This window comes from Acanthochromis polyacanthus, chromosome 22 (genome assembly GCF_021347895.1).
Source record: "Acanthochromis polyacanthus isolate Apoly-LR-REF ecotype Palm Island chromosome 22, KAUST_Apoly_ChrSc, whole genome shotgun sequence".
In the NCBI taxonomy this organism is placed as follows: Eukaryota; Metazoa; Chordata; class Actinopteri; family Pomacentridae; genus Acanthochromis; species Acanthochromis polyacanthus.
Genome location: NC_067134.1, coordinates 27,375,088 through 27,400,577, shown reverse-complemented (window position 1 = coordinate 27,400,577; position 25,490 = coordinate 27,375,088). Strand labels below are relative to the sequence as shown.

Sequence of the window (25,490 nt, the reverse complement as noted above, 5' to 3'; positions counted from 1 at the left end):
TGCAGCTGAAGTCGCTGAGGCGTGAGATAAATACGGGCCAACATTCTCCAGTGCTTTAGGGCCCATTACAAACAGAGTGGAGCTGAGATTCCTGGCCCAGCTTTCACAGTGTACACCAGATTATCTCTGTTCTTCTTCTCACATCCAGTAGGACTTAACAGGCCGCCGTGTTGATTAGCATTAAAAGCGTTTGGCCTCTACGCCAGATCATGTTAAGCTGATGCTAACCGTGTGTGTCACAATACTTACGCCATGAGGATAACACTGAAATCCAGCCAGTTCCACGGGTCTCGCAGGAAAGTGAACTTCCCCACGCAGAAGCCCCTGGCCAGGATCTTTATGAGGGACTCGAAGGTGTAGATCCCCGTGAACGTGTACCTGAGGAAACGAAAAACGAGATGAAAGGCAGGATGACGGAGCGCCTCAGCTCAGGCGTCACATTCAGCCCAGTCTGATCCCAAGAGGGCCTGAGCGTTAAAATCACAACATAATTACACATAAATAACGGAGAAAACATGCAAAATGAGAAACGAAGCAACAAAAACCTGGGACAAACGACAAAAAGCAACAAAAAAAGACAAAATATTCTAAAAACGAGACACAAACCGACAAAAAAAATGAGACAAATGACACAAAACAAAACAAAGAGATACGAAATTTTACAAAAAAGTTACAGAGCGACAAAAAAATGAGACAAATAACACAAAACAAAACAAAGAGATAAGAAATTTTACAAAAAAAGTTACAGAGCGACAAAAACGAGACAAAAAAGTGAGAAACAAAATGACCAAAAAACTTGCAAAAAATGCAAAACAACAAAAATAGTACACAAAAGTATGAATAAAGCAAAACACAAAATGACAAAAATAAGTCAAAAACACAAGCGAGACAAAAAGGAAACACAAAACGACAAAAACATGAGACAAACAACAAAAAGCAGACAAAAAAACAACAAAAACAAGACAAAATATTCCAAAAACGAGACACAAAGCGACAAAAAAATGAGACAAACAACACAAAACAAAGAAGAGACAAAAGTTAGACAAAAAAGTTACAAAGCGACAAAAAAATGACAAACATGAGAAACAAAATGACCAAAAAACAGGCAAAAAAATGCAAAACAACAAAAATAGTACACAAAAGTATGAATAAAGCAAAACACAAAATGACAAAAATAAGACAAAAAACACAAGCGAGACAAAAAGGAAACACAAAACGACAAAAACATGAGATAAACAACAAAAAGCAGACAAAAAACAACAAAAACAAGACAAAATATTTCAAGAACGAGACACAAAGTGACAAAAAATGAGACAAATAACACAAAACAAAGAGATAATAAATTTGACAAAAAAGTTACAAAGCGACAAAAACGAGACAAAAAATGACAAAAGTGAGAAACAAAATGACCAAAAAACAGGCAAAAAAAATGCAAAACAACAAAAATAGTACACAAAAGTATGAATAAAGCAAAACACAAAACGACAAAAACATGAGACAAATGACAAAAGCAGACAAAAAACAACAAAAACAAAATATTACAAAAGCGAGACGCGAAATCACAAAAGCGAGAAACAAAACAGCAAAAGATGAGACACGACACAACGACACAAAACAAAACAAAGAATATTAGCTATATTAGCTAAAGCTGCTCTATATTAAAGTTCTCTATAATAGTTAAAGTTGACCTACACTACCGTTCAATCCATCAGTCAATCAAATGTTCCTCTGTACCCCTATGGAGATATTCCATTAAACATTTCCAGCTACAATAGTCATTCACCACATTAACAACGTCTACACTGCATTTATCATTCATTTAATGTTATCTTCATTGAAAGAAAGCTGCTTTTCTTTCAAAAACAAGAACATTTCTAAGCCGATCCTCACTTATTTTCACTATTTTTTGGTGTACTTGACATGGAAATGCTGAATTTTACGAGCAACAGTTCCTACTACAATTCAGACAGAAGGTATTACGCGAGACTGACGTCACATCGAGCTGTAGTGAAGACAGGAAAGGTTCAATTCATCTGAAAGACTTGATAAATCAGATATCGAACAAGCACAGATGCTATTTTAAACCAACATTATTCCATTTTGTTCCGATTGTGCAGAAGCCAGTCCAATGAGAGAGCAGGAGCTAACATTCGTGTCTATTCTGCTTAGCGTTTATTGATTCCGACAGCTGGAATCCTCAGTAATGAATTAGAAGCAGTGCTACTAGAAGACCGGCCTTTGGCATCTTGATCTGGATGATATGACCACTCAGGAGGCAGCCTTCCCTGTTCCTTCCTTCTCTGCCATGTGACGCAAATGCGGCATTATGTCTGAAATTATTCCCCATTTATTCTGTTGTGCAGATGAGAAAACGAACAGCTGTGTGAGGACAAGAGGGAGTGATTTCAGACACACTGAGCGAGTTAGGACAAAAATAAAAAGACTTACTCTACATTCTTGGCCCAGTCTGGCGGATTACTGAGGGTCATGAAAGCACAGTTGGTCAGGATGGTGAACATGATCAACATGCTGAACAACGTAGGATGACACGTTAAGGAACATTTGTAGAGACAGTCCAACCAACCCCAACAGTTAAACCACCAAAACCAACATCTACCACCCCCATAGTAAACAGTCTGTAGACACTACCGGCCAACAGTTTGAGAATACCTCAATATTGTTGATGTCACACACTGAGAAACCATCCTTTCTCCTACTCAGTGGTGTACAAAAATCCTGCATGACGAACCAAAGATTTCAAGTTTTGATTCATCAGTCCATTACCTTCTTCCGGTCTTTAGTCCATTGACGATGTTTCATGGTCCAGACTAGCCTCTTTTTCTTATACTCATGTCTTAGCCACGGCTTTCTGCTGCAACTCCAAGTCTTCTCTTCACAGTTGAAACTCAGACTTCTTACTACGACCACTATGAAGCTGACTGAAGCTGCTGACTCTCTTAACCTTGCCTTTTGATTCTGTTATGTCTTAGACTTTGTCATTATGGCTACATTTTAAGGTGTTTTGGATGATTCCAACTAATTTTGGACAGATTTTGTCATTTTGGTCTCGTTTTAGGTTGTTTTCTACACATTTTGTGTTATTCTAGATGCAATTTATTTGGTTTTTGGTGGACTTTGGTCAAGTTTTGAGTCATTTTAAAACATTTTGGCAAACTTTAAGTCCTTCTGAAAAGGCTTTAAGCCGTTTTTGAAAAAAATTCTAAGTAATTTTGGACAAGTTCAGTCATTTTAGCTGCATTTTAGGTTGTTTTAGGCAGGTTTTGTGTTATTCTGGCCACAGTTCAAGTTGTTTTTGACAGATTCTGAAGTTGAAGAAGCTGTTGTCTTGTTAGCTGCCGACCACCAAGCTGCTGACTCTCAGAAACTGATTCTGTTGTGGCTTTGGGTCTTCCAGATCTCTTCCTATCAGAGTTTATTCCAGTTTCTGAGAGCTTTTTGACGGTGAAGAAAATTGTACTCACTGACTTTCTTTGCGATTTCTCTGTCATAAAGACCTACATTTTAAGTGATACGATGGTCTCTCTCTTCTATTTTTAATTGCCTTTTCCTCTCCATTTTTATAGCAACTCACTACTTTCTGCAGTATAACACTGTTCTAATAATGCTCTGGAGGGTTTGGAGCTACGGTGTTTTCCAGCTTTATGCAGACAGAGGGGGTTGGAAGGAATCTAGAAGAGTTGGGACTCCTGTAGGATTTGGTAGCACCGACTTTTAAGACTTCATCAACCTCCATTGCTGCAGAACAGCTTTAGGTTGTGAACCCATTTCTGTTCCCTGAAAAAAGTCTTCTTGTATAATACATTATTTTTCAGTTTTGGGTAATCTTACCTTTTTTTCTAGCCTCTGACAGTTCACCACTCACCTTTGTACCATTTCAAGCTCTTCATTGGACCTAAGCGACTTGAATTTTCATTTAAAAAAATGGAAAAATTGAGGCGTTCTAAAACCTTGGACCGGTAATGTGTTTCTGTTGAGCCGCTCAGCTGCTGTAAAGCCTGACATACGTCTCCATAGGAAGTCTGAGCTAAGGCATCACATTTAGTCTTCATCTGCAGCACAATTCATTTCCTCCTTTGTCTAATAAACCCTCTAATCCAAATGAACTTTGAAAGGATATGAGTGCACTAAAACTCTAATAGCTATCCTCCTTAGAGGGTTGAAAGGGGTCAGCATGTACAAGGCAGGAGTGGCGTTGAAACGGAAGATTGCCTTCCCGCGATTCAATACTATGAAGGTCTGAAAGAGACACAGAGCACAGCAGGTTAAAATCTGCTTCATGCAACACCTCATCTTGTCCTTGTAAACAACGCTGAAATGGCATTTCATAAAGCTGCATGTGTCACAGAATGTTTTCCATGATATCAGCTGAAACACCTCTATCTACCCTTAAAATCCAGAGTATTTCTGTATTAAAGCCCCTTTTCACAGTAGATTTTAGAGGATCATCAGTAACTGTTCAAATGTTCTAGAAATGGATTTTCATACTTCACAGGCTGGCTCACTGCTGTTTTTATTGAGAGAATAAAACTTAAAGAAATAAATTACACGGTAAAGTTCCTTTATCCCTGTAAAACCCAAATATAGAAAGAAATAGCAAAAAATCTATATTTATATGGAAATAATAAAAAGTGATTGTTAAAAAAATGGAAAAATATTATATATATATATATAGACATAAAAATATAATTAAGTTATATATATATTATATATAAACAAATATATATATTATATAAAATATATATTATATATATATATAATAAAAATTCGCAAAAATAACATATTTATTAAGATTTAAATAACTAAAAATAATAATAAATTAAAAAAATATTGTACAGAATCTGTAAAAACCAAATACAGAAAAAAATAGCAAAAAATCTATATTTATATGGAAATAATAAAAAGTGATTGCGAAAAAAATGGGAAAAAATATATATAAATTATAATTAAATTATATATCTATATAATATATAAACAAATATATATATATTAGATTGATATATATAATAAAAATTTGCAAAAATAACATATTTATTTAGATTTAAATAACTAATAATAATGAATTAAAAAATATTGTATATAATTTGTAAAACCCTAATATAGAAAAAAAATTCGCAAAAATACTACATATTTATTTAGATATAAATAACAAAATGGTAATTAAAAATAAAAAAAACTGATGTATTTTGCTCCAGTGGGTTTTACAGGGCTCTCGGAGGCAGACTGCCTTCACAGCTCATATTTTAGAATCTATCCGTGGTCTGCGTGACTAAACGTGTTCTGAGTCACAGCTCCAGGTTTCTCAGGGGAAAAGCTGAACAGACAGAAACTTCTGTGCTCCGTTATTACGTCTTTCTTTAGCAGAAGTTTGTCTGTGTGGGAGGAAATTGCTGCTCTGCCCATGTGTTCCCTTTAAAGCAGTTCATTGAGAGCATCGCCCGTATGACGAGAAGCTTTTATGGGCTGTGCAGAGCTCTGATGCATTAAAATTACATGACATGAGTCATAGCATAATTGAAAGCCAATCAGTATGTGTTATGTAGCTTTGAGGCCAGCGCAGTAAAGAATGTGTCTTATAATTGTCTATCCATATCTGTTTAAAGCTGAATTCTCTGAGCAGACCTCCTGATTGCTGTAGTAGGGGTCCATGTCCTCCAGAGGGGTGGACACCAGGTGGGGAGGCGTGTCCCCGTAGATGAAGGGGAGCGACTTCCCCGCCTCCAGGTCGCTGTTCGGCTTTGGCCCATTTTCATCGTCAGTGTCACTGCGGCGATCCGCCCGTCTCCGAGCCACCTCCTCGGCGATGCGCCTCTCGATGGCGGCCAGCGACTCGGGGACGAAGGGGCGGAAGCTGTCAGGTCCGGGCGGTACAAGCAGCTGTGCCATCTTCTCATCCTGCTCCTTCAGAGGGCAGCGAGGGGCTCAGCTGAGGCAGGGAGCTGCAGAGGGAAGGGAATGAACTTTAGATGAGTCAGGGCATGAAAACAGTCGGCACCAACGGAGGCCGGTTCATCCAATCAAGAAACAAAAAACACAAACGAGACAAAAAGGAAACCCAAAATGACAAAAACGAGACACAAAACTCCAAAAACATGGGAGAAATGAGAAAAGGTCAGACACAAAACAACAAAAACGAGACAAAATATTCCAAAAATAAGGATTTTGAGGGTTAATGTGATCAAGATTTGGGGAAAAACAGTCTGTTAGAACACAAACAAGACCAAAAATGACAAAAACAAAACAACAAAAAAACGCAAGCAAAACACGCAAAACACAAAATGACACAAATGATACACAAAAACAAATAAAGCGAAACACAAAATGACAAAAACAAGAAATATAAAATAAGGATTCTGAGGGTTAATGTGATCAAACTGTGGAGCTTTAGAAGGGGTCTGACTTCAGTAACATGCAAAAACACCGCGATAAAGACATAACTGTGCTCATTTTTCCCATTTGCTGCTGCTTCCTAATCTATTTATTGCTGCATTTTAGTTAATGGAGAAAGCAGCTCTGTGCAGTTCTGGATAACAACTGTCCTTTTACCGCTAATTAATTGGTGCGTAGCCTCGAATTAGAAAAAACATGAACTGCTTTCACAATAGCTTTCAGCACAATCAGATGCAGTAATTATGCTCTTTGCCTTTTCTTTCTTCTTGCCTCAGTCAGTAGCAGCAGCTGGATTCCCATGTCAGCCACAGACTGCACCACCCTGCAGACTCTGAGGCCCGGATCCTTCCCACAGGAAACACAGCAAAGGCGCACAAACAAAACCAGCCCCCCCAAAAAAAGCCCTGGTGAGCCATTACCGACAGGTCCTCGGTGCCTCCCAGTCTCTGCAGTCCCACAGGTGCTTCTAGTCCTGGTGGAACGCCGTGCTGGCCCAGAAAACAGGAAGCTCCCCTCTGGCAGGATCTCAGAAGCGATGTCTGCGTGATTCACCGGCTTTTCTTTCTTTTTCCAAATGGTGACGAGGCCTTGAGTGACGGTGGAGGGTGTGAAACGCTGTTTTATCCACCAAGCTAGCACTGAACCATATTCTAGCTAAATGTATGTTTTTACAGTGTTGGATTTGTCTAATATCACACCAGACTGGACCGAATTAGCAACCACACTGCAACCAAACCGCTCCTGATCACATGCAACTGGAAAATCAAAGGAGACAAATCTGCTTTCTGGCCCATAGTTAGCTTAGCTTAGCATAAAATACTGTCAGTAAATGAAAACAGGTAGCCTGGACCTCAGCACCCTGAAGCTCACCCTGGAAAACCCACTGCTGGAAAAGTACAACATCAGTTTTATTCTTATTTTGCATTATTACTTTCTGTTATTTGTATATATAAATATAAACTAAATTAAATATATGCACATATTTATTTTTTTTAGTTATATATATATATATATATATATATATATATTTGTTTGTGTGTGTGTTAGTTCTAATTAAAATTCAAATCAAAATACATATATAATTATCATTTATTTTTAGTTTATCTGTCTATTTACACGGATAGAGATATAGATGTTGGGTTTTATAAAATTTTCTTTTTAAATTTTCTTCTATTTTTGGTTATATTATATTATGTAAATTTTGACTAATAGTATATATATACGTTTATTTTTGTGTTATTTTATTTTTGCTCATTTTTTTCTATTTTTTTTCATTCGAGAAAGGGTGTCCAAATTTATATATATATATATATATATATTTTTAAATTCTGACTGGTAGTATACATTTTATATATATTTTTTATTTTCATATCTTATTTTATTTTTGCTCTTTTTGTCTGTATTTCTATTTTTTCTTTTTTCTATTTTTTCTCATTTGAGAAACAATGTCCAAATTTTAACTGGTAGTATAATTATATATATATATATTTTTTTTTTTACAACTTTTTTTGTCTTATTTATTTTATTTAATTCAGTCCAAAAAATGTGTCTGAGGCTAACTGATTATTCTAAATTTGCCTGTAGGTGTGAGTGTGATTGTTTGTCCTGTTTTAAGTCATTCTCTTGTTTTTCACTGTGAAGCACTTTGATCACCCTTTGGTTGGTTGGTTGATTGATTGATTCTTTAATTTTTGCTCATTTTTTTTCTATATTTGGGTCTGCAGGTTGAACATGTTAAATCTTCTTTGCTGGACTTACAAAACCAGCTTGTTGCTGTATATTTAACAAACAGATATAACATTTGTGTCATTTTTATTTACTACACTACATGCTGGAACCCACAGTGTTAAAGTTGGATTTTAGCATTAGTTTGGGCTGGTTCTAAGCTAGCATACATGTAACAATGAACAGTGTGAACATCTCTAAAAACTAATGAGCCAACATGTTCAGTTAGTCCAACAGATACCACTGAGAGGAACGCTTCTACTCTCCTAATGACATCTCCTCCAAATGAAATCTGGTCTTCAGTTGGTTCCATCGCTCAGAACTCATGCAGATACCCTGTTCCCCGGCTTCATCTCCCCATCCTGGTTCATCCGGTCCTCTCTGAGGTCAATCGGGACTTGAAGTCTCTGACACCGACAGATCTCATCTTTCCAATGTTGTCACCATCTCTGCTCCCTTTGGATGAGCCTCCTGGCTTGAAACTCTCTCCACTTTTAGGTTTCGTCACCGGCTTTTGGTTTCTTTCTCCTTGTCTTGGTCTCTACTTCACTGTCCGGGACACTTCCACATGTGGCGGACAGTTCTTCTACAGCGAGTCTATGGACTGGAAGCTCAGAACCAAAGAAAGGTCTGCAGACAACACTAGCCTAACACCACCTACACACCAGCTTCACAGCAGAAATTATGAATGATTTTGTTCCCCATTCATGACATCTGTTCCAATGCTATCCAGGCTTAAAGTCCTGCATTGTGAAGGGCGTGGCCACTTTGAGTGTCAGGTGTCGTCATGGGAACGTCCACGGTCTACAGATATTGTATGGACCGCATCAGGTCCGCCTGTTTGCTCATTCTGAATTAGCTGGGAATCGACCTGCACCGCAAAAACCACAACAGCCTGAGCCACCTGAGCTTCCAAACTGCTGATGGTGCCGTCACAGAGGGTTCGTCTACCTTAAACACAGTCAACAATCCAAATAATCTGAGTCCAAACTAACGCTCCTGAAAACACAAATCACAGCGAATCTTAAACAGCGACCACACACTGAATTGTAGAGTCACATGATGGGGGGAGACAAAGTGCATGTAAGGACTGAGAAGACCCACACAGGACGGATGTTTGCGTTTCCAAAAGTCACAGAGTCTCTAAAAGTCATTTTGGACAATTTTCAAGTCATTTTGTACAAGTTCTGAGTCATTCTGGACAATTTTCTTGTCATTGTCAACAACTTCTAATATCAGCTTGAATCTTTTCTCGTCCTTTTGGATCATTTTTGTGTCTTTGGGATAATTTTTGAGTCATTTAGGACAAATTTTATGCCATTCTGGACTAATTTTCTGGAATTATGGATCATTTTTAAGCCATTTCAGACACTTTTTGAGTCATTTTATACAAGTATTGAGTCATTATGGATGATTTTCTTGTCAGTTTCAATAAGTTTTATGTCATTTTGGATCATTTTTACATCTATGGGATAATTTTCAAGTCATATAGGAAAAATTTCATGCCATTCTAGACTAATTTTCCATAATTATGGATCATTTTGAAGCCATTTCAGACCATATTTTGAGTCATTTTCAATAAGTTTTATGTCAGCTTGGATCATTTCTTGTAATTTTGGATCATTTCTGTGTTTTTAGGATCATTTTCGAGTCATTTAGGACAAGTTTCATGTCATTCTGGACTGATTTTCCATGATTATGGATCATCAGGTCTGATAAGACCCACACAGGATGGACGTTTGTGTTTCCAAAAGTCACAGAGTCTCTGAATGTCTTCACACAGGAAGGAACTGTCCAAAATGTTCCTTCTCAGTGACCTAAAATTCCCTTTATGTGTGGATAAAAGGCCAAAATGCATGGAAAAAAGCTAATTTAGAACACGTCGCTAAGGCCAAACTGTCATTATTTTACCTGTTTTATCACTTAAATCTCTTCATAGCAGCTCTATATTTCAGACGAAGAGGGGGGAAAACAGAGGAGAGCATCCATTATTAGAGGAATGGAGGATCATTAGAAAGTCTTTTCTTGCGTTTCTAAGAATACATCGGCCATGAACGGTGAATTAATTGTAGCTTGTGCCACAGAGATGTTTCATGAAACACATCTGCCTGCCCCTGGACTCGGTGTTATGATGTACGTCCTGACAGCTCGTCTGTGAGCTGCTGGGTGGTTCGGCCTAATCCACCCACGGGCCCAACATTCACACCACCTCTGAGCTCAGCCATCAGCGTGGAAAAGCCCCGGAGGCAAATATAACATGACAGACCGACAACATGTAGGGGCAGCAGACGTGTTCAGACTTGTATGTGTCTTAGGACTGAGAGTAGAAATGAGGGATTGGATCTTATTTATGTATGTCAAGTCTTATCTGATACCGAAATAGTTTGTTTGGACGACATTCAGATCCGGCATTTGTGTTTATTTGACAATTTTCGGGTCATTTTGGACTCATTTTCTGTAATTATGGACAATTTTTGATTCATTTTGGATAATTTTCTTGTCAATTTCAACAGGTTTTATGTTGGCTTGGATCTTTTCTCGTCACTTTAGATCCTTTTTGTGTCTTTGGGACAAATTTGATGTCATTCTGGACGAATTTTCTGCAATTATGTATCACCATCAAGTCATTTAGGACAATTTTTGAGTTATTTTGGACAATTTTCTTTTCAATTTCAACAGGTTTTTAGGCAGCTTTGATCATTTCTCATCATTTTGGATCACTTTCTAGTCATTTAGGACAAATTTCATGTCATTCCGGACTACTTTTCTGGAATTATGGATCATTTTCAAGTCATTTTGGACAATTTCCGTGTCATTTTCAACAAGTTTTGTGCCAGTTTGGATCTTTTCTCATCATTTTGGATCATTTTTCTCTCTTTGGGAGTCATTTAGGACAAATTTCATGTCATTCTGGATTACTTTTCTGGAATTATGGATCATTTTCAAGTCATTTTGGACAATTTCCGTGTCATTCTCAACAAGTTTTGTGCCAGTTTGGATCTTTTCTCATCATTTTGGATCATTTTTGTCTCTTTGGGAGTCATTTAGGACAAATTTCATGCGATTCTGAACTAATTTGCTGTAAGGATGGATCATTTTCAACTCGCGCTGGACAATTTTCGAGTCATTTTGACTTTTCTTGTCGTTTTCAACAGGTTATGTCAGTTTGGAACTTTTCTCATCATTTTGGATCATTTTTGTGTCTGGGATAATTTTCGAGCCATTTAGGACAAATTTCATGTCATTCTGGACAAATTTTCTGTAATTATGGATAATTTTCAAATCAATATATAACTGTGGGACTTTTTGTAACACAGTTAACATCTTAGTGATATCCAGCCATTTTTTAAATAATAAATGATTGTTTCCATAATAAATACTTCGAGAATTTGTAAAGACATGATCATAATGAACATTACTTTTTTAACTTTTAATAAAAATGTATGTAAGATATATCTACTGGACTTCAAAAGTCCTTCAACTATACATTGAAACAGCCTGTTTTAGATCCACCACAGCTCAGAGAACGTCCACCAAAAACTAACTTAACGTGCACATATTTAGTGACCTGTAATTCACACACCTCCACAGCAGTCAAGCCTCCTTTAAGCGCCCTTGAACCAAACACCAGCTCCTCTTTTTCCACCGACACACTGGCCGAGATGCTAAAGATGGAGGTCAACCTTCCTAATCAGACATTTTAGCAGCATCTGCACGTCTTCCATGAAGGAGGACAATCCCAGCTGACACGGTGACGAGAGGCGCCGCTGTCCATGGTGCTTAAACAAGATGAAGAAAATAAAAACAGCAGACAAAACCTGAAACCTGAGGGAGATTTTTTTAACCACAATCACACTGAAATATTCCCACAGCTGGTTCACCCTGACCTGAGAGCACTTTGAGCTCGTTTCCAGCCCTTCATCCGGCTATAATTCCAACCCTGAGTGCTGATTTTTACCAGCTAAAGGCTACACATGAACGTGGTGTGGAAGCAGCTCGTATTAGAAATGAAACGTCACACCATACCTTAACCGGTTTCACATCGAGCCATGCTGATGATGTTAAATCCGATAAGCGACACTTTGAGAACGTCAGATTTTCCACAAACGAGAGTCTGGTGAATTAGTCGCGGCCATCATGTCTTCCCCTCCAGATACACCACCTCCCATCAGCAGAAAAAGAAAAAAAAACCCACAACAAGCGGCTCTGCTCAGACACACACCGGTTGAGGCTTCTCAGCGGCCACCCATCAACACCTCCCCCTGGAAACCGGTGCTGCTAAACTTAGAGGTCCGCTTTAAATGGCTCCATTTATTAATTCATGATTTTAATCCCAATTAAAACCGAGCAGAGGAGAGAGGAGGGTGAGAGGGAGGGGGGAAAAGACGGGATATGTGGTGTGAAATGTGAACTGTAAACCAGAGGATGGCTGTGAATGGGTCTGGGCGTGTCCTTGCCAGATGTGTTGCTTTTAATCAATGTCCTACACACAGAGAGAGAGCATCTGGTCGACCAAAAATAGACCTCCAGCTTTGGTTTTTGTTTCTTGTTTTTACTTCTTCTTGTCGTTGCTTTTTTCCCCCAGCACTACCTGAACCGGTGGCATACCTGTATGCTCATGAAAACTGAACATTTGCACCCATAAGGCCCGTAAACTGACGGGACTATTCCCTCCTAGAGGATATTACCATCTTGGTTTGTTTGTCACGACGTGTTTTTTTTTTTGTAATTGTCATTCTATTGGTGTGAAAATGGAGGTAAATTAACACCTAATGCTCAAAAATTAGCAATTAAATGCCATTTAAAGAGCTGGTTTGGATTCAATCAAGTGAAGACGACAGTTCTCTGTAATTCAAATGTTAAAGAAAAGGAGAAGTTAAAAAAATTAATGCCTATCACGCGCTCAATTAGCGGAGGAATATCACACCACATTTGACAAAAAATGTTGGTTTTGTGTGTCGGCTTCGAACAAAAGAGCTCCGAGTGTGTTTCCCGACTAAGAATTATGAAGAGTCCGAGTATTGAAAGGTGTGAATAAGCTGTCAGTCGGTTATAAAAAGCAGAAAGACGCTCTTTCAGAGATACTCACCACCATTACGGTGCCCAGCAGGTGGGGACCCTGAAGGTAGATCCCATATCCTCAACAATAATCCTCAAATAGAGCGTCTTAATTCGAGATTTAAACGGCCTTTTCTTTTGCTTTAGACAAGCAATCCCTCGATGGATTATCATTTAATAAGCGCCCTTTGGTTTGTTCTTTTTTTTCTTCTTTTTTTTGAGTCGCCCCTCGCTCGCTGTGGAGAAATCAATCCGCGCTTCCGGTTGTTCGGGCAGGAATGGATGTCCTCAGACTGAGACAACATGGACACACCAGAGACAGGAGGAGCAGCAACCTGTTGTCAGCTGCACGTTATACTATGATTCTGTTGATCAGTCATCCAGCTCAACCTCTCTGTTAGCTTTATTTTATATTATTATGAGGATTTAAGTCAGAGTGGAGCAGCATCACTTTATTTAATATTCAATGCGTGAGTTAATTCATCCGGTTAAATAATATTTAATCAGTTTGCTGGATTTCTAATTAACCCATACTACAGGCTTTTTTTAATCATTGAGTTTGGCTGAATTGTTGAGCCTTCAACTTGACACTCCATCTGTTCTGTACTGATTAACCCTGAAGGACCCAAACGGAGAAGTAGAAATGAGCAAAAAAGTAAAACAAAAAAACAACAAAACATATATATGAATCCAAATCAAGAAAAAAAATGAGGAAAAACTTTAACTGGACTAAGTTCAGTGCGGTACTTTTCTATTTTATGGACTCATTGGCGTTTGAGCCTGTATAGAAAAGTTATTTAATTGTTATGTGTGTCTTTTTTTATGGACCAGTTATTGTGTCTGAAAGAAAGTATTGAAGTTTAATCAAATAAATTATTTTTCTTAGTTTTATTTTATTATATTTTTGCTATTTTTTTCTATATTTGAGTTATATATATATACATATCAATACAGATATTTTTGTTTATATATGTATATATAAACATATATGTATATATCAAGACAAATAAAAATGAGCAAAAAAATAAAATAAAACAAATATATATATATATGTATAAACACACATTGAAGAAAATGAGCAATTAAATGAATATAATAAAACTAAGACGAAAAAACTCTATATACATAGATGTGTGTATATATATGTGTATATATATATATATATGTGTGTGTGTGTGTGTGTGTGTGTGTGTGTGTGTGTGTGTGTGTATTAACCCAAATATAGAAAAAAATGAGCAAAAAAAACTAATAAAAAAATTCATAAAATTGCTTTTGTATTTTTGCAACAGATGGTTTTAAAACGTTTGAGCCTGCAGGTGTAGGTTTTAGCATTTTATTTTTTATTATTTTTCTATAAAAGGTGCCATTTAAACTTATAGATTGCTGAAATGGAGATGATTCTGTTGTTTTCAGGCTTGTGGACTCACATGAACCCCACATTGGTAGATAATAATACTTTGTGCTGTTCTCCCTTCACGTTTCTTGTAGATTTATGCCACCTGCTGGACACTCTGATAAATTACACCAAGACTCTGTAACGCAACCTCCTACATTCTGGAAAGTTTGCTCTCTTCTCGAGTTAGAACTAAAATGGAGCCCTTTGTGACGCTGTTGTGATGAGAATACATATGCTGTACTGATTTTGATATGATTGGAGGTGAAACAGTCACTGGAGGGTCAAGAGCTTCTTTTATTACATTAATTAGAATTTTTATGCACCAGTTCCTGCAGCGATTTATGACAGAAATGTAAAGGAAAACACAAACATTCTGCAGCAGCAACAAACTTTAAATTTCACAAAAGTTTAATACTGAAATACATTTCAGAGATGCTTAATTAGAAAAGGCAGGGAAATGAAACACAAACACAGAGTCTGAGCCAGCTGAGGCGACACACCCTTTGTGTTCGTTGTAGTGTCACTCTCACATGACTGCAGCAGGAACTTTCACTTCACCACAACAACAGAACTCTTCTAAACACATGTAAGCCCTGATTTCCACCATGGATGAAAGTATCTGTCACCTTTTTTGTTGTCAAAATCCATATTTTGCCACCTTATGATGGTTTAAAATCAAGTTGACTAAAGAAAGAAGCAGATCACTCATCCCAGTCATCGTTTGCAAATGAGCTCACAGAAAGATTAACCTTTGCAAATGGCACCAAGGAGTCAGAGGAGGTGAGTTTTCTCTTTTAGTTGATCTGAACAGAGCAACAGCTGCAATGAAAACAGAGTTTATTTACACATGTGTATCTAGTATAAAGTCGCCCCACAGAGCATTTAGATGGTGTTTCATTTCAAATATAAGAACCAAAGCTCTGAGAGCCTCTGGAGCATTTTCAGTGAGTGTCGTCTCTGCTCAGAGGTTTTACTTCTTCATTCAGTTTTGGATCAACACAGTTTTAAATTAGTCAACTGTGATCTTCTCTGTTTCTGCCTCTGAAACTTGTATTTTCACCCAGACTCCTTTTAGCTGCAGTTCCACACAAACATCAACCTCTGGACATTAATGTGGACTGCTGACGTCTAAATGTTGTTGTAAAGGATTATTTCATTCACATTTTGACATCACACACAGGTTACAGTCTCATTTGGTGATGATGTCACAAAGTGAAAAATAGAATCAGGATGAAGTCTGGATTGACACCAAACTCATGTTCACGGTTCATAAAGTCGTCTTTCCTTCTGTAGATCACTTTCTAACAGAAACTGATTTATTACGTGAATCTGAAAATGTGTTTTTAACCAACAGAGACTGAACTGTCTGTTCAGGGACAGTTTGTCTAACAGGAGGAGATTCTGTCTGTTAAACTCAACTCAGAGACATCGAGGAACGAGACCAAATCCCAAACCCAGGATACAGAGGTTCAGTGAATGTGGTGTTGAAGGTGTGGAGGTGGATCAGAGAGTCAGAGGAGACTCTGTAGAAGGACAGAGTTCCAGCAGGAACGTCTACATAGACAGCTACTACTCTGTTAGAGACTTCAGAAAGAAACACTTTCATTGCAATACGTAGACTGGAGAGCAAGGATTCAGAGGTGAGTGATATTCTCTTTCTGTTGTTGTGCCAGACAGAGAAATACCTAGGATCAGAAAACTCCAGACACCAGGACTGATCATTTCTTCCAAACCCACAGTCCTCACCACCTCCTCTCCTTCTGATTCCTCTGTAACTCACTGCTACATCAACGTCTCCTCTGCACAGGACCTCCCAGTAACAGCGATCAGTCAGACCAGTTGTACACAGCAGCTGAGCCCAGCTATCAAACCTGTCTGGATGATCAGGATACGACTGAACCTCTTTCACATGGGTCACCTTCTTCTTGTTGTCAGACAGTTGGAGGTTTCTGTTCATTGTGTTTGTGTCGACTGTCAGTTCACAGGAATCTGATGGAGAGAACAAACACAACAGCTGATTTTATTGATTTATTTATTGATCGATTGTTATGACTGCGGTTGTGTGTCGTGTTTTCTGAGTCTCCTTTGGTTTGCCCATCTATCACCCATCCTACCCTGCTTCCAACCAGCACACGTCAGCACAACTCCTTCATTCTTAGTAGTCTGTGACTGAGGATATAGTATTACAGGAGTGAGCAGCCACTTTTGGATTTACCGGTTTTTCTCTTGTTTAGTTTAGGATAGTGAGGTAAGACTGTGTTTTTCTTCTCTTAATTCTTGCTTCATTCGGCCAGTCGTCCTAAACAGATCAGTAGGGTTTTGTTTGTTGTTTTGGTTTTGCTCATTCTAGATTTTAGTTACACATTCCTGTTGTTTTTTTCTGAACCACATCCTCTGTTTACACCTTTATTGTAAAGAAACACTGAACTTCTTTGAGAAAACATTGAAATGTTGTGGCTGCTTGGACCAGTGGAAGGATGGAACTTCATGTTCAGTGACCCTTAGACGAGTGGTAACATCGATCATCTGATTATTACTGACACTTTGATGAAAAGATGTTTTTTAAGGACCACATTAAAACACACTTACACTTCCTCAGACCTGGTGTCATCCATCGGACTCCAGCAGGTTCCATCCTGAAGGAGGAGACAGTTTGAACTGATGAATAAATTTTCCTCATCATTGATTTTCCTCTTTTCATGGAGCTCAGCTAACAGTTGACTGTTGTTCCTGCAGATGTTCCACTAATATCTGCTGATTCTCTTCAGCCAGTGTGGATGTGATCAAAGCAAAAAGGCTCCTACATGGAACATTCATATCCAGCATGAAGCACAAAGACACACTGATGGACAGAGGACATGTTGGCAGCTTGTTCCTCCTCTATCAGACGTCTGTCCATACCTGAGAGTCTCCAGTCTGCAGTGTGGATCCTCCAGAGCAGCAGACAGCATCTTCTTTCCTTCCTCTCCTGGATGGTTGTAGCTCAGGTCCAGCTCTCTCACAGTGGAGGATCTGGAGCTCAGAGTTGAGGCCAGAGAAGCACAGCCTTCCTCTGTGATCAGACAACCTGACAGCCTGCAGACACACAAAACAACACACATGGCAGAAACTGTGACAGAACTACTCTGACATTAGTGGTGTTTACAGCCCAGTGCTAACATGATGACTGGACCAAACTATTTATCGTGTTTTTATTTGGAACAAGTCAGTACTTTCAATTCCATTCAGTTCCATTGTAGACAAATAGGTCAGTTTTTGTTCCATCTGACTCCAGAACTTCCCTCCAGAAGGTATTTTCTTTGTCCATGTGATCAACAACAAACTTCAGTGAAGCTTTAAGGTTCTGCTTCTAGAAGAACTTCCTTCTTCATGGATCCTCTCAGCTCATGTTGATGTAAAACACTGTGGACTCTGACAGCTGTGTTCCAGCAGCTTCTCATTCATTCAGACCTGCTTTCTGCTGATTCTTGGTTCACTCCTGACCATCCTGACCAACTGTGTCTCAGCAGCAGGTGATAGTTTGTGTTTTCTCTCTGATCGTGGCAGTAACACAACTGGACCATGAACTTTATTCCTTCAAACAAGTGTTTGTACAGATGATTTTGGGATCTGCAGCTGCTCTGAAACGGCTCCAAGTGACTTTCTGACTTGTTCAAGTCAATGATTTGCTTCTTCTAATCTTTGCTGAGCTCCTCAGACTTTCCCTCTGTACTGGTTGTGGCAGAGTTCAGTGAGTTTATCAGAGAAGTTTATTTAAATTGACTCAGAGGAGTCAGCAGCTGTAGTCTACTATGATCAGTGATGAGAAGTTTAGAGGCCATTAAACTAAGAAAACCTGAGTAACACAACTGTCATCACTAAAACAGAATATTCAAGCTGCTGTCTGTCTGTGTGTCTCAGCATTAGTTCTTAAAGTGTTCCATTTGTTTTTGTAACTTGTCTCCTGGAATAATATCTTTCCATTGGAAGCACACCCAGCTGACCTGGGAACACCTCAGGATCCACCAGGATGAGCTGGAGAACATTTGGGAAGGAGGACATCTGGACTAACATGCTTTAGCCTGCAGTCACCTCAACCTTCCATCACTGAAGTACAGGAAAATGGATGGATGTCTCATTTAAATGGTTAAAATGAATGATTCTGACCTGAGAGTTTCCAGTTTACATTGAGGACTCTTCAGTCCGACAGAAAGCAGCTCCACTCCTGAATCCTTCAGGCTGTTGTTGCTCAGATCCAGTTCTATCAGACTGGAGGACTCTGAGCTGAGAACTGAGGACAGAACTTCACAGCTTCTCTCTGAGAGGTTACAGCTGCTCAGGCTGAGGAGATAATAATAGAAAACAATCAAGTTAGACTTGAACTTTTCTGAAAGATTGCAGTGTATTCATCAATGACTAAGTGGAACTCTCTCTGTACTTACAGAGCTTTCTTTGAAGCTTTGACCACTGGCAGCAGCTTCAGAAGAGCCTCCTCTGAATCAGAGTATTTCTTCAGGTCAAACACGTCCAGATGTTCTTCTGATGACAGTAAGATGACGACGAGAGCTGACCACTGAGCAGGAGACAGTTTATCTGTGGACAGACGTCCTGATCTCAGGGACTGTTGGATCTCCTCCACTAGAGAAACATCCTTCAGTTCATTCAGACAGTGGAACAGATTGATGCTTCTCTCTACAGACACATCCTCACTGATCTTCTCCTTGATGTACTTCACTGTTTCGTGATTGATCTGTGAGCTGCTTTCTGTCTGTGTCATCAGGCCTCGTAGGAGATTCTGATTGGTCGGAAGTGACAGACCCAGGAGGAAGCGCAGGAACAAGTCCAGGTGTCCATTTGGACTGCGTAAGGCCTCGTCCACAGCTCTCTGGTAGAAACGTGTTGGATCAACTTTCTCTCTGAACAGTTTTGACCACCAGGATGTTGTTTGTTGTTCTTCCAGCAGGTTGATTCCAGAGTTGATGAAGGTCTGATGGACATGAAGAGCAGCCAGAAACTCCTGAACACTCAGATGGATGAAGCAGAACACCTTGTCCTGGTACAGCCCTCTCTCCTCTCTAAAGATCTGTGTGAACACTCCTGAGTACACTGAGGCTGCTTCCACATCGATGCCACACTCTGTCAGGTCGGACTCATAGAAGATCAGGTTTCCTTTCTGCAGCTGCTCAAACGCCAGTTTTCCCAGAGACTCAATCATCCTCCTGCTGTCTGGACTCCAGTGTGGATCTGTCTCAGCTCCTCCATCATACTTGAACTTCTTGACTTTGGCCTGAACCACCAGGTGGTGGATGAACATCTCAGTCAGGGTTCTGGGCAGATCTTCTCCCTCTCTGGTTCTCAGCAGCTCCTGCAGAACTGTAGCAGTGATCCAGCAGAACACTGGGATGTGACACATGATGTGGAGGCTTTGTGACTTCTTCATGTGGGAGATGATGCTGCTGGCCTGCTCCCCATCTCTGGATCTCTTCCTGAAGTACTCCTCCTTCCGTGGGTCGGTGAACCCTCTGACCTCCGTCATCATGTCCACACAGTCAGGAGGGATCTGATCGGCTGCTGCAGGTCGTGTGGTTATCCAGAGGCGAGCAGAGGGAAGCAGCTTCCCCCTGATCAGGTTTGTCAGCAGCACATCCACTGAAGTGGACTCTGTAACATCAGTCAGGATCTCATTTTTCTTGAAGTCCAGAGGAAGGCGACACTCATCCAGACCATCAAAGATCAACACAACCTGGAAGTCTTCAAAGCTGCAGATTCCTGCTGCTTTGGTTTCACTGAAGAAGTGATGAACAAGTTCCACCAAACTGAACTTTCTCTCTTTCAACACATTCAGCTCTCTGAAGGTGAATGGAAACATGAAGTGGATGTCCTGGTTGCTTTTGTCTTCAGCCCAGTCCAGAGTGACCTTCTGAGTTAAGACTGTTTTCCCGATGCCAGCCACTCCCTGTGTCATCACTGTTCTGATTGGTCGGTCTCTTCCAGGTGAGCCTTTAAAGATGTCTTCTGCTCTGATGCTTCTTTCTGCTGTGTCTGTTTTCCTGGATGCTGCTTCAATCTGTCTGACCTCATGTTCATCATTGACCTCTGCAGTCCCTCCCTCTGTGATGTACAGCTCTGTGTAGATCTCATTCAGGAGGGTCGACTTTCCAGCTTTAGCGATGCCCTCAAACACTCTCTGGAACTTCTTCTTCAGGTCACATTTGAGTTTATGTTGACAAACTGGAGCAAAAAGCTCTGAATGAAAACACAATAAAGAAAATCATGAAGTGTTTTAACAAGTACACATGATCATTTCTGTTCCTAAAGAATGAATCTGTGAATATATTTGCAGACTTCAGTAAATATGTTGTTGATCCAGAAGGTTCAGTCTTTACAGAAATCCTCTTACTGCTCTGCAGACGGTCAGCCAGCTTCTCCTGCTTCATCCTCCTCAGGAACAAAACTGTGATCTTCTGAAACATCTCTCTGCTCCTCCTCTGTTCTTCATCCTCCAACTCCTCCTCTTCCTCTCTCTGACTCTCTGAGCATTCTGGGTAATCTGGACCCAGAACCTTCTGGATCTTCTTCAGCTCTTTCTTCACAAAAGTGCTGATGTTTTCCTCCAGCAGCTGGAACAGAGAAATCAATGGATGAGTCCATCAGAGTGAAATCATGGAGCCAAACATCAGCTCTATGTTGGACACACTGACAGTCCACTGATCTACAAAGTTCAGCATGGAGACGTCTGTGAACACAACAGATGGAGGAGGAGTTGTTGTACATGTACACACCATGAATATGGAGTCCAGGTCATGCTGCTGTTCAGACTGAATCCTGGGAATCTCTGAGCTCTCCTCATCTAATCTGTGGATCAATCATCAACAGTTGGATCTCAGTTTTTATGTCCTCAGAGACACAAACATCAGGTACAACACCATGAACTTCTTCAGGAAACAATGACTGAACAGAGAACAAGTTATCTCCTTATTTAAACCACATCATGTCTCTCTCTGTGTCTCAGTCCTCGCTGTGATGTGGAGGTTCACAACAGACAGAAACTGTTTTCAGCGAAGGTTTGTGTTAGAGTTTGTGATTTTCTGAATTTATTGATCAACTTAGTTCCTAAAAATTATTATCAGCCCTGAACAAAAACATATCAGGCAGCTCTGGATGTTACTCACTGTTTGTCTGATGAAGGTTTTTGTTTAAATTCGTCAACAATATCCTTTGACCAGATGCTCTTAAAGGACACACAGCTGGATGCAGGTCCAGGTTCTGGTTCAGGTTCTGGTCCAGGTCCCTCACTGTAAATAATGATGGAGCAGTGATCAGTGCTGAGCTCTGACATGCAGAAGACTCATGGACAGTTAAAGATGTGGTCTCACCTCTGATCTGTGCTCTGGTTCTTCTGATCTCCACACACAGAGCTCTGACAGTCCTCACACTGATCCATGCTGCTGAACTCACACCAGCTCACAAACACTTTCCACCTCCACCTGCAGAGGAAACACATCATTCAGCTCCACTGAAGTCCTCCTGATCATCATTGTGCTGTAGAAACATCAGCTGCTCCTCCACTGATCAGCTCTTATGTTGTGTTTTTTCTCAGCTGGATGAATCTAAAGGATCAAATTGTGGATGAATAATGGATGGACACATCTCTGGCTGATACCATTATCTGTTGATGGTATCATTATCTCTGACTGGGCTTTTAAGTTTAGTCCAGAGTTTACAGCCTTCAAGTATTATTCTTCAGAAATTTATTCTGTACTGTCTTTAATATTTTCTCTCATTTGCAGCTGCTGTAACAGTGAACTTTCCCCACTGTGGGATCAATCAAGTTCATCTTATCTTAAAGTAAACTGGAACATCTGCAGCAGAGAAGACATGAAGGCAGACTTTGCCTGTTTATTTACTGAAGTGCAGAAATAAAATCACCACCGCTGTGACAATGAGGACCGTGTCTCTGGCTGCAACAATAACATTAGTGCAACCTTAAGTCAACGTAAAGCAACGTTCATGTATCAGAGGATTTATTGTGGCAAGAGTGAAGGTTAGCGAGTGAGCTAATGGCTAACAGCTAAACTCTGTCAACAGATTAACGGTAGTTAGCTACATCTATGTCCTTAGCAAAGCTAGCTCACTTTAGCTTTATGGTGACAAATAAATAACAATATCATGATGTAGTGACATTAACGAACCTTTAGTGTGGTCGATGACATTGTTTACCTTAGTTTAAAAAACCTTATTGATTAATATATTTATAATAGGCTCAGGGTTGCACAGTGGACATAGTGGTTAGCGCTTTCGCCTTGCAGCTAAAAGATCCCTGGTTCACGTCCCGGCCTTCCTGGGATCTTTCTGCATGGAGTTTCCATGTTCTCCCTGTGCATGCATGAGTTTTCTCAGGTTTTTCTGACTTCCTCCCACAGTCCAAAAATATGCTGAAGTTAATTGATTACTCTAAATTGTCCGTAGGTGTGAATGTGAGTGTGATTGTCTGTATATGTAGTCCTGTGACAGACTGGTGATCTGTCCAGGTGTCTCCTGTCAAGATTTTTATTAACTTGGGAAATATCATTAGCAGTTTAACATTATGAATAAATGAATCAATTAACGCTGAAACCTTGTAAGAAGGCGTCTTATTGCCTTTCTTCCCAGTCACCAGTCCTTGAGGTGACAGTCTAAACAGTTTAGTTTGGTATAATGATGTTATCTGATCCTCTCTTTGGTGAGTTCCATTACTCTTCAGTGTGACAAGTGTACTCTGGACCGATGACATTTTACTGTGTATTATATAAAATATAGTACCACATACACCAAGAATAATGCCATCAAAGCTAGTTTACTCATTCATTCTTAAATTTCACACAATACAGTAACTCTTGTACACAACTTCACATGGCAATAAACAACCCAAATAAAATAAAATTCAGTCACTTTCAGTTATTAATATAATATATATATAATATAATCTACAAAAAAAATATAGAAAATGGATGATCACTTTTATCTGTTACAGCAAAAAAGTATTGAGATATGAAACAACAATTTCATTACTAAGAAAAAAATTCCTTTAAATCACGAAAAATGATTTCATATCAAACCAAGAGTTGTAGTTTAATCACCAGGAGCCAGTTGATGGCTGCGGTAAATCTGGTAACACGACAGTCTACAAGAGTGAAGTTATTGAGTTTATACGATTAAATTAATATTCCATAAAATTATACATGTATATAGCATTATCATCAGGAGTCAATTGACAGGTGTTGTGATTTTGGTGACACATTCTCTACCTTACAACGATGAGAAAGAAGCATCGTTTATGTTTTGACAACGTGAATATCTTCTTTTCAACTTCCCGAACTAAACAGGGAGACTCGGCGTTGGTAGTGAAGTTTCCTTCAAGCTGCAGGCCTGAAGTTTAACTGGTGTTAGAGGAACGGAGCTGCTGAGTCCAGTGGAAGCTGGAGCTGACTGTTAGAGCTGTGGAGACACATTTCTTCTGTTTCTGCTGGAACTAAACTAACAGCAGCTAGAAGGAGACTGTAAATGTCATTTACTTACCTTCAGACGGAGAAAAGAAGCTTCTACACGACGACTCAGAAAGTGAAACTAAAAGGTCGGGCCGTGACGTCACTGTCGTCAGGGCAACAAAAAAAGGAAACGGACTTCAGCCTGATCAAAACAATCCTAAAGCCTCAGCTCCCAGTGTGATATAAAGATAAACCCTTTACTACAGTATACAGAAGGAAGAAGAAAGAGGAATCAAACACAGAGTTGAAGTGACTCCATTTCAAACCTGAAATGTCCTGAGAACTACGTCTAACACTGTGAAGTCAAACATCTTGTATTTTAACAAAGTAAAACTAAGACGAGCCAAACAAAATTGTCTGGGCCATGAAATGCTGCGTGGTGACACCTACCAGTCATTCAAAGCGACCACACCCTTCATTCAGCCACAGTTTTAAGCCTTTAATGCAATTTAAGCAGGTGAATTATGTAAAAATTCAGCCCCTGGGTAACTTCACTGTAAACGCTAACACTGTTTTTATACCAGCATGTAAACATGTTTATTTCTGCTGTTGGACATTTTAATCTCTATGGGGATTTACGCACTTTTGACTTCAAGTGAACACCAAAGAGTCAGAGGAGGTGAGTTTTGTCTTTTAGTTGATGAACATAAGAGTCCAGGAATCTCAGTTCAGTGTGTTAAATGTAAAATTGACATTTGGACTCATTTCTTTCATATATATATGTGTGTGTGTGTGTGTGTGTGTGTGTGTGTGTGTGTGTGTGTGTGTGTGTGTGTGTGTGTGTGTGTGTGTGTGTGTGTATACACACACAATAGTTTTAAAGACCATTTTTGTTATAATGTGATTTAAAGCCTAATTTGAATCACAAAAAGTTACCAGAAAATGATTTATTTTCATTGGTAGCAGCCACTGCCTCTATATAGAGATGGAAACCCCTCCTTGAAATCATCCACAGGAGTTCTGGAGCTCAGGATGTCAGCTGGAACCATCACCAACTTACCATTATCCAAAAATTAAATGTGAAACAAGTAAAGTTTTGACAAACAACCCTAAGATAAGTGGAAGACTTTAAAGAGTGTCGATATGAACGAAGCTGAAGTTTGTGTCAGATAAACTTCTCTACTTGTCCTGATTGTGCTGCTTGCTGTTGTGTTTGGAAAGTTGAAACGGAAAACCAGCTGCTGACCTGGAGAATCCTCCTCTGCTTCATGATGAAGTAAAGCAATCCACAGAATACAGGATGTTGGCAACATGTTTGTAAAGCAACACGACTTCCTGATCTGCAGCACTTCAGGTCACGTGATTCAAGATAAAATGGAAATGTTTGGAGTTTGAACAGTGTTTAGATTTTTTATAGGGAACAGAACTGACTGTGAATAAGTTTGTTGGAATGAATA

At 39.4% G+C, this 25,490-nt stretch overlaps 3 protein-coding genes and 1 long non-coding RNA gene across 6 annotated transcripts in view; 1 reads left to right on the top strand and 3 right to left on the bottom strand.

The window, feature by feature from the left end:
• Positions 1 to 13,521, bottom strand: part of scn1lab (sodium channel, voltage-gated, type I like, alpha b) — a 64,057-nt gene extending 50,536 nt beyond the window's left edge. For 2 of the 3 annotated variants that reach the window (XM_051943284.1, XM_051943285.1), the window contains exons 1-5: positions 13,223 to 13,521; positions 5,641 to 5,957; positions 4,140 to 4,257; positions 2,449 to 2,539; positions 250 to 378 (exon numbers count right to left, since the gene is read on the bottom strand). In XM_051943284.1, coding sequence (XP_051799244.1) covers positions 250 to 378; positions 2,449 to 2,539; positions 4,140 to 4,257; positions 5,641 to 5,904 — 602 coding nt within the window. In that variant the 5' untranslated portion in view covers positions 5,905 to 5,957; positions 13,223 to 13,521. Of the gene's footprint in view, positions 1 to 249; positions 379 to 2,448; positions 2,540 to 4,139; positions 4,258 to 5,640; positions 5,958 to 12,159; positions 12,518 to 13,222 lie in introns of those variants that run through there. The other variant, XM_051943286.1, reaches the window with a different exon arrangement.
• Positions 1 to 25,490, top strand: part of LOC127532183 (uncharacterized) — an 809,822-nt gene that overhangs the window by 367,358 nt on the left and 416,974 nt on the right. The gene's annotated exons all lie outside the window — the stretch shown is intronic.
• LOC127532169 (NLR family CARD domain-containing protein 3-like) overlaps positions 14,978 to 25,490 on the bottom strand; it is a 29,598-nt gene continuing 19,085 nt past the window's right edge. The window contains 4 exon segments of the mRNA XM_051943443.1: positions 14,978 to 16,576; positions 17,177 to 17,223; positions 17,489 to 17,662; positions 18,734 to 18,907. Of these exon segments, the coding sequence (XP_051799403.1) occupies positions 16,002 to 16,576; positions 17,177 to 17,223; positions 17,489 to 17,662; positions 18,734 to 18,907 (970 nt within the window). The 3' untranslated portion in view covers positions 14,978 to 16,001.
• On the bottom strand, positions 18,954 to 23,418 carry LOC127532162 (protein NLRC3-like). The gene is made up of 5 exons (XM_051943352.1): positions 21,943 to 23,418; positions 21,739 to 21,861; positions 21,349 to 21,421; positions 20,967 to 21,186; positions 18,954 to 20,812 (listed from the first exon to the last, which is right to left on the bottom strand). The coding sequence occupies exons 1-5, from the start codon at positions 22,071 to 22,073 to the stop codon at positions 19,005 to 19,007; spliced, it is 2,355 nt and encodes a 784-aa protein (XP_051799312.1). The 5' UTR covers positions 22,074 to 23,418; the 3' UTR covers positions 18,954 to 19,004.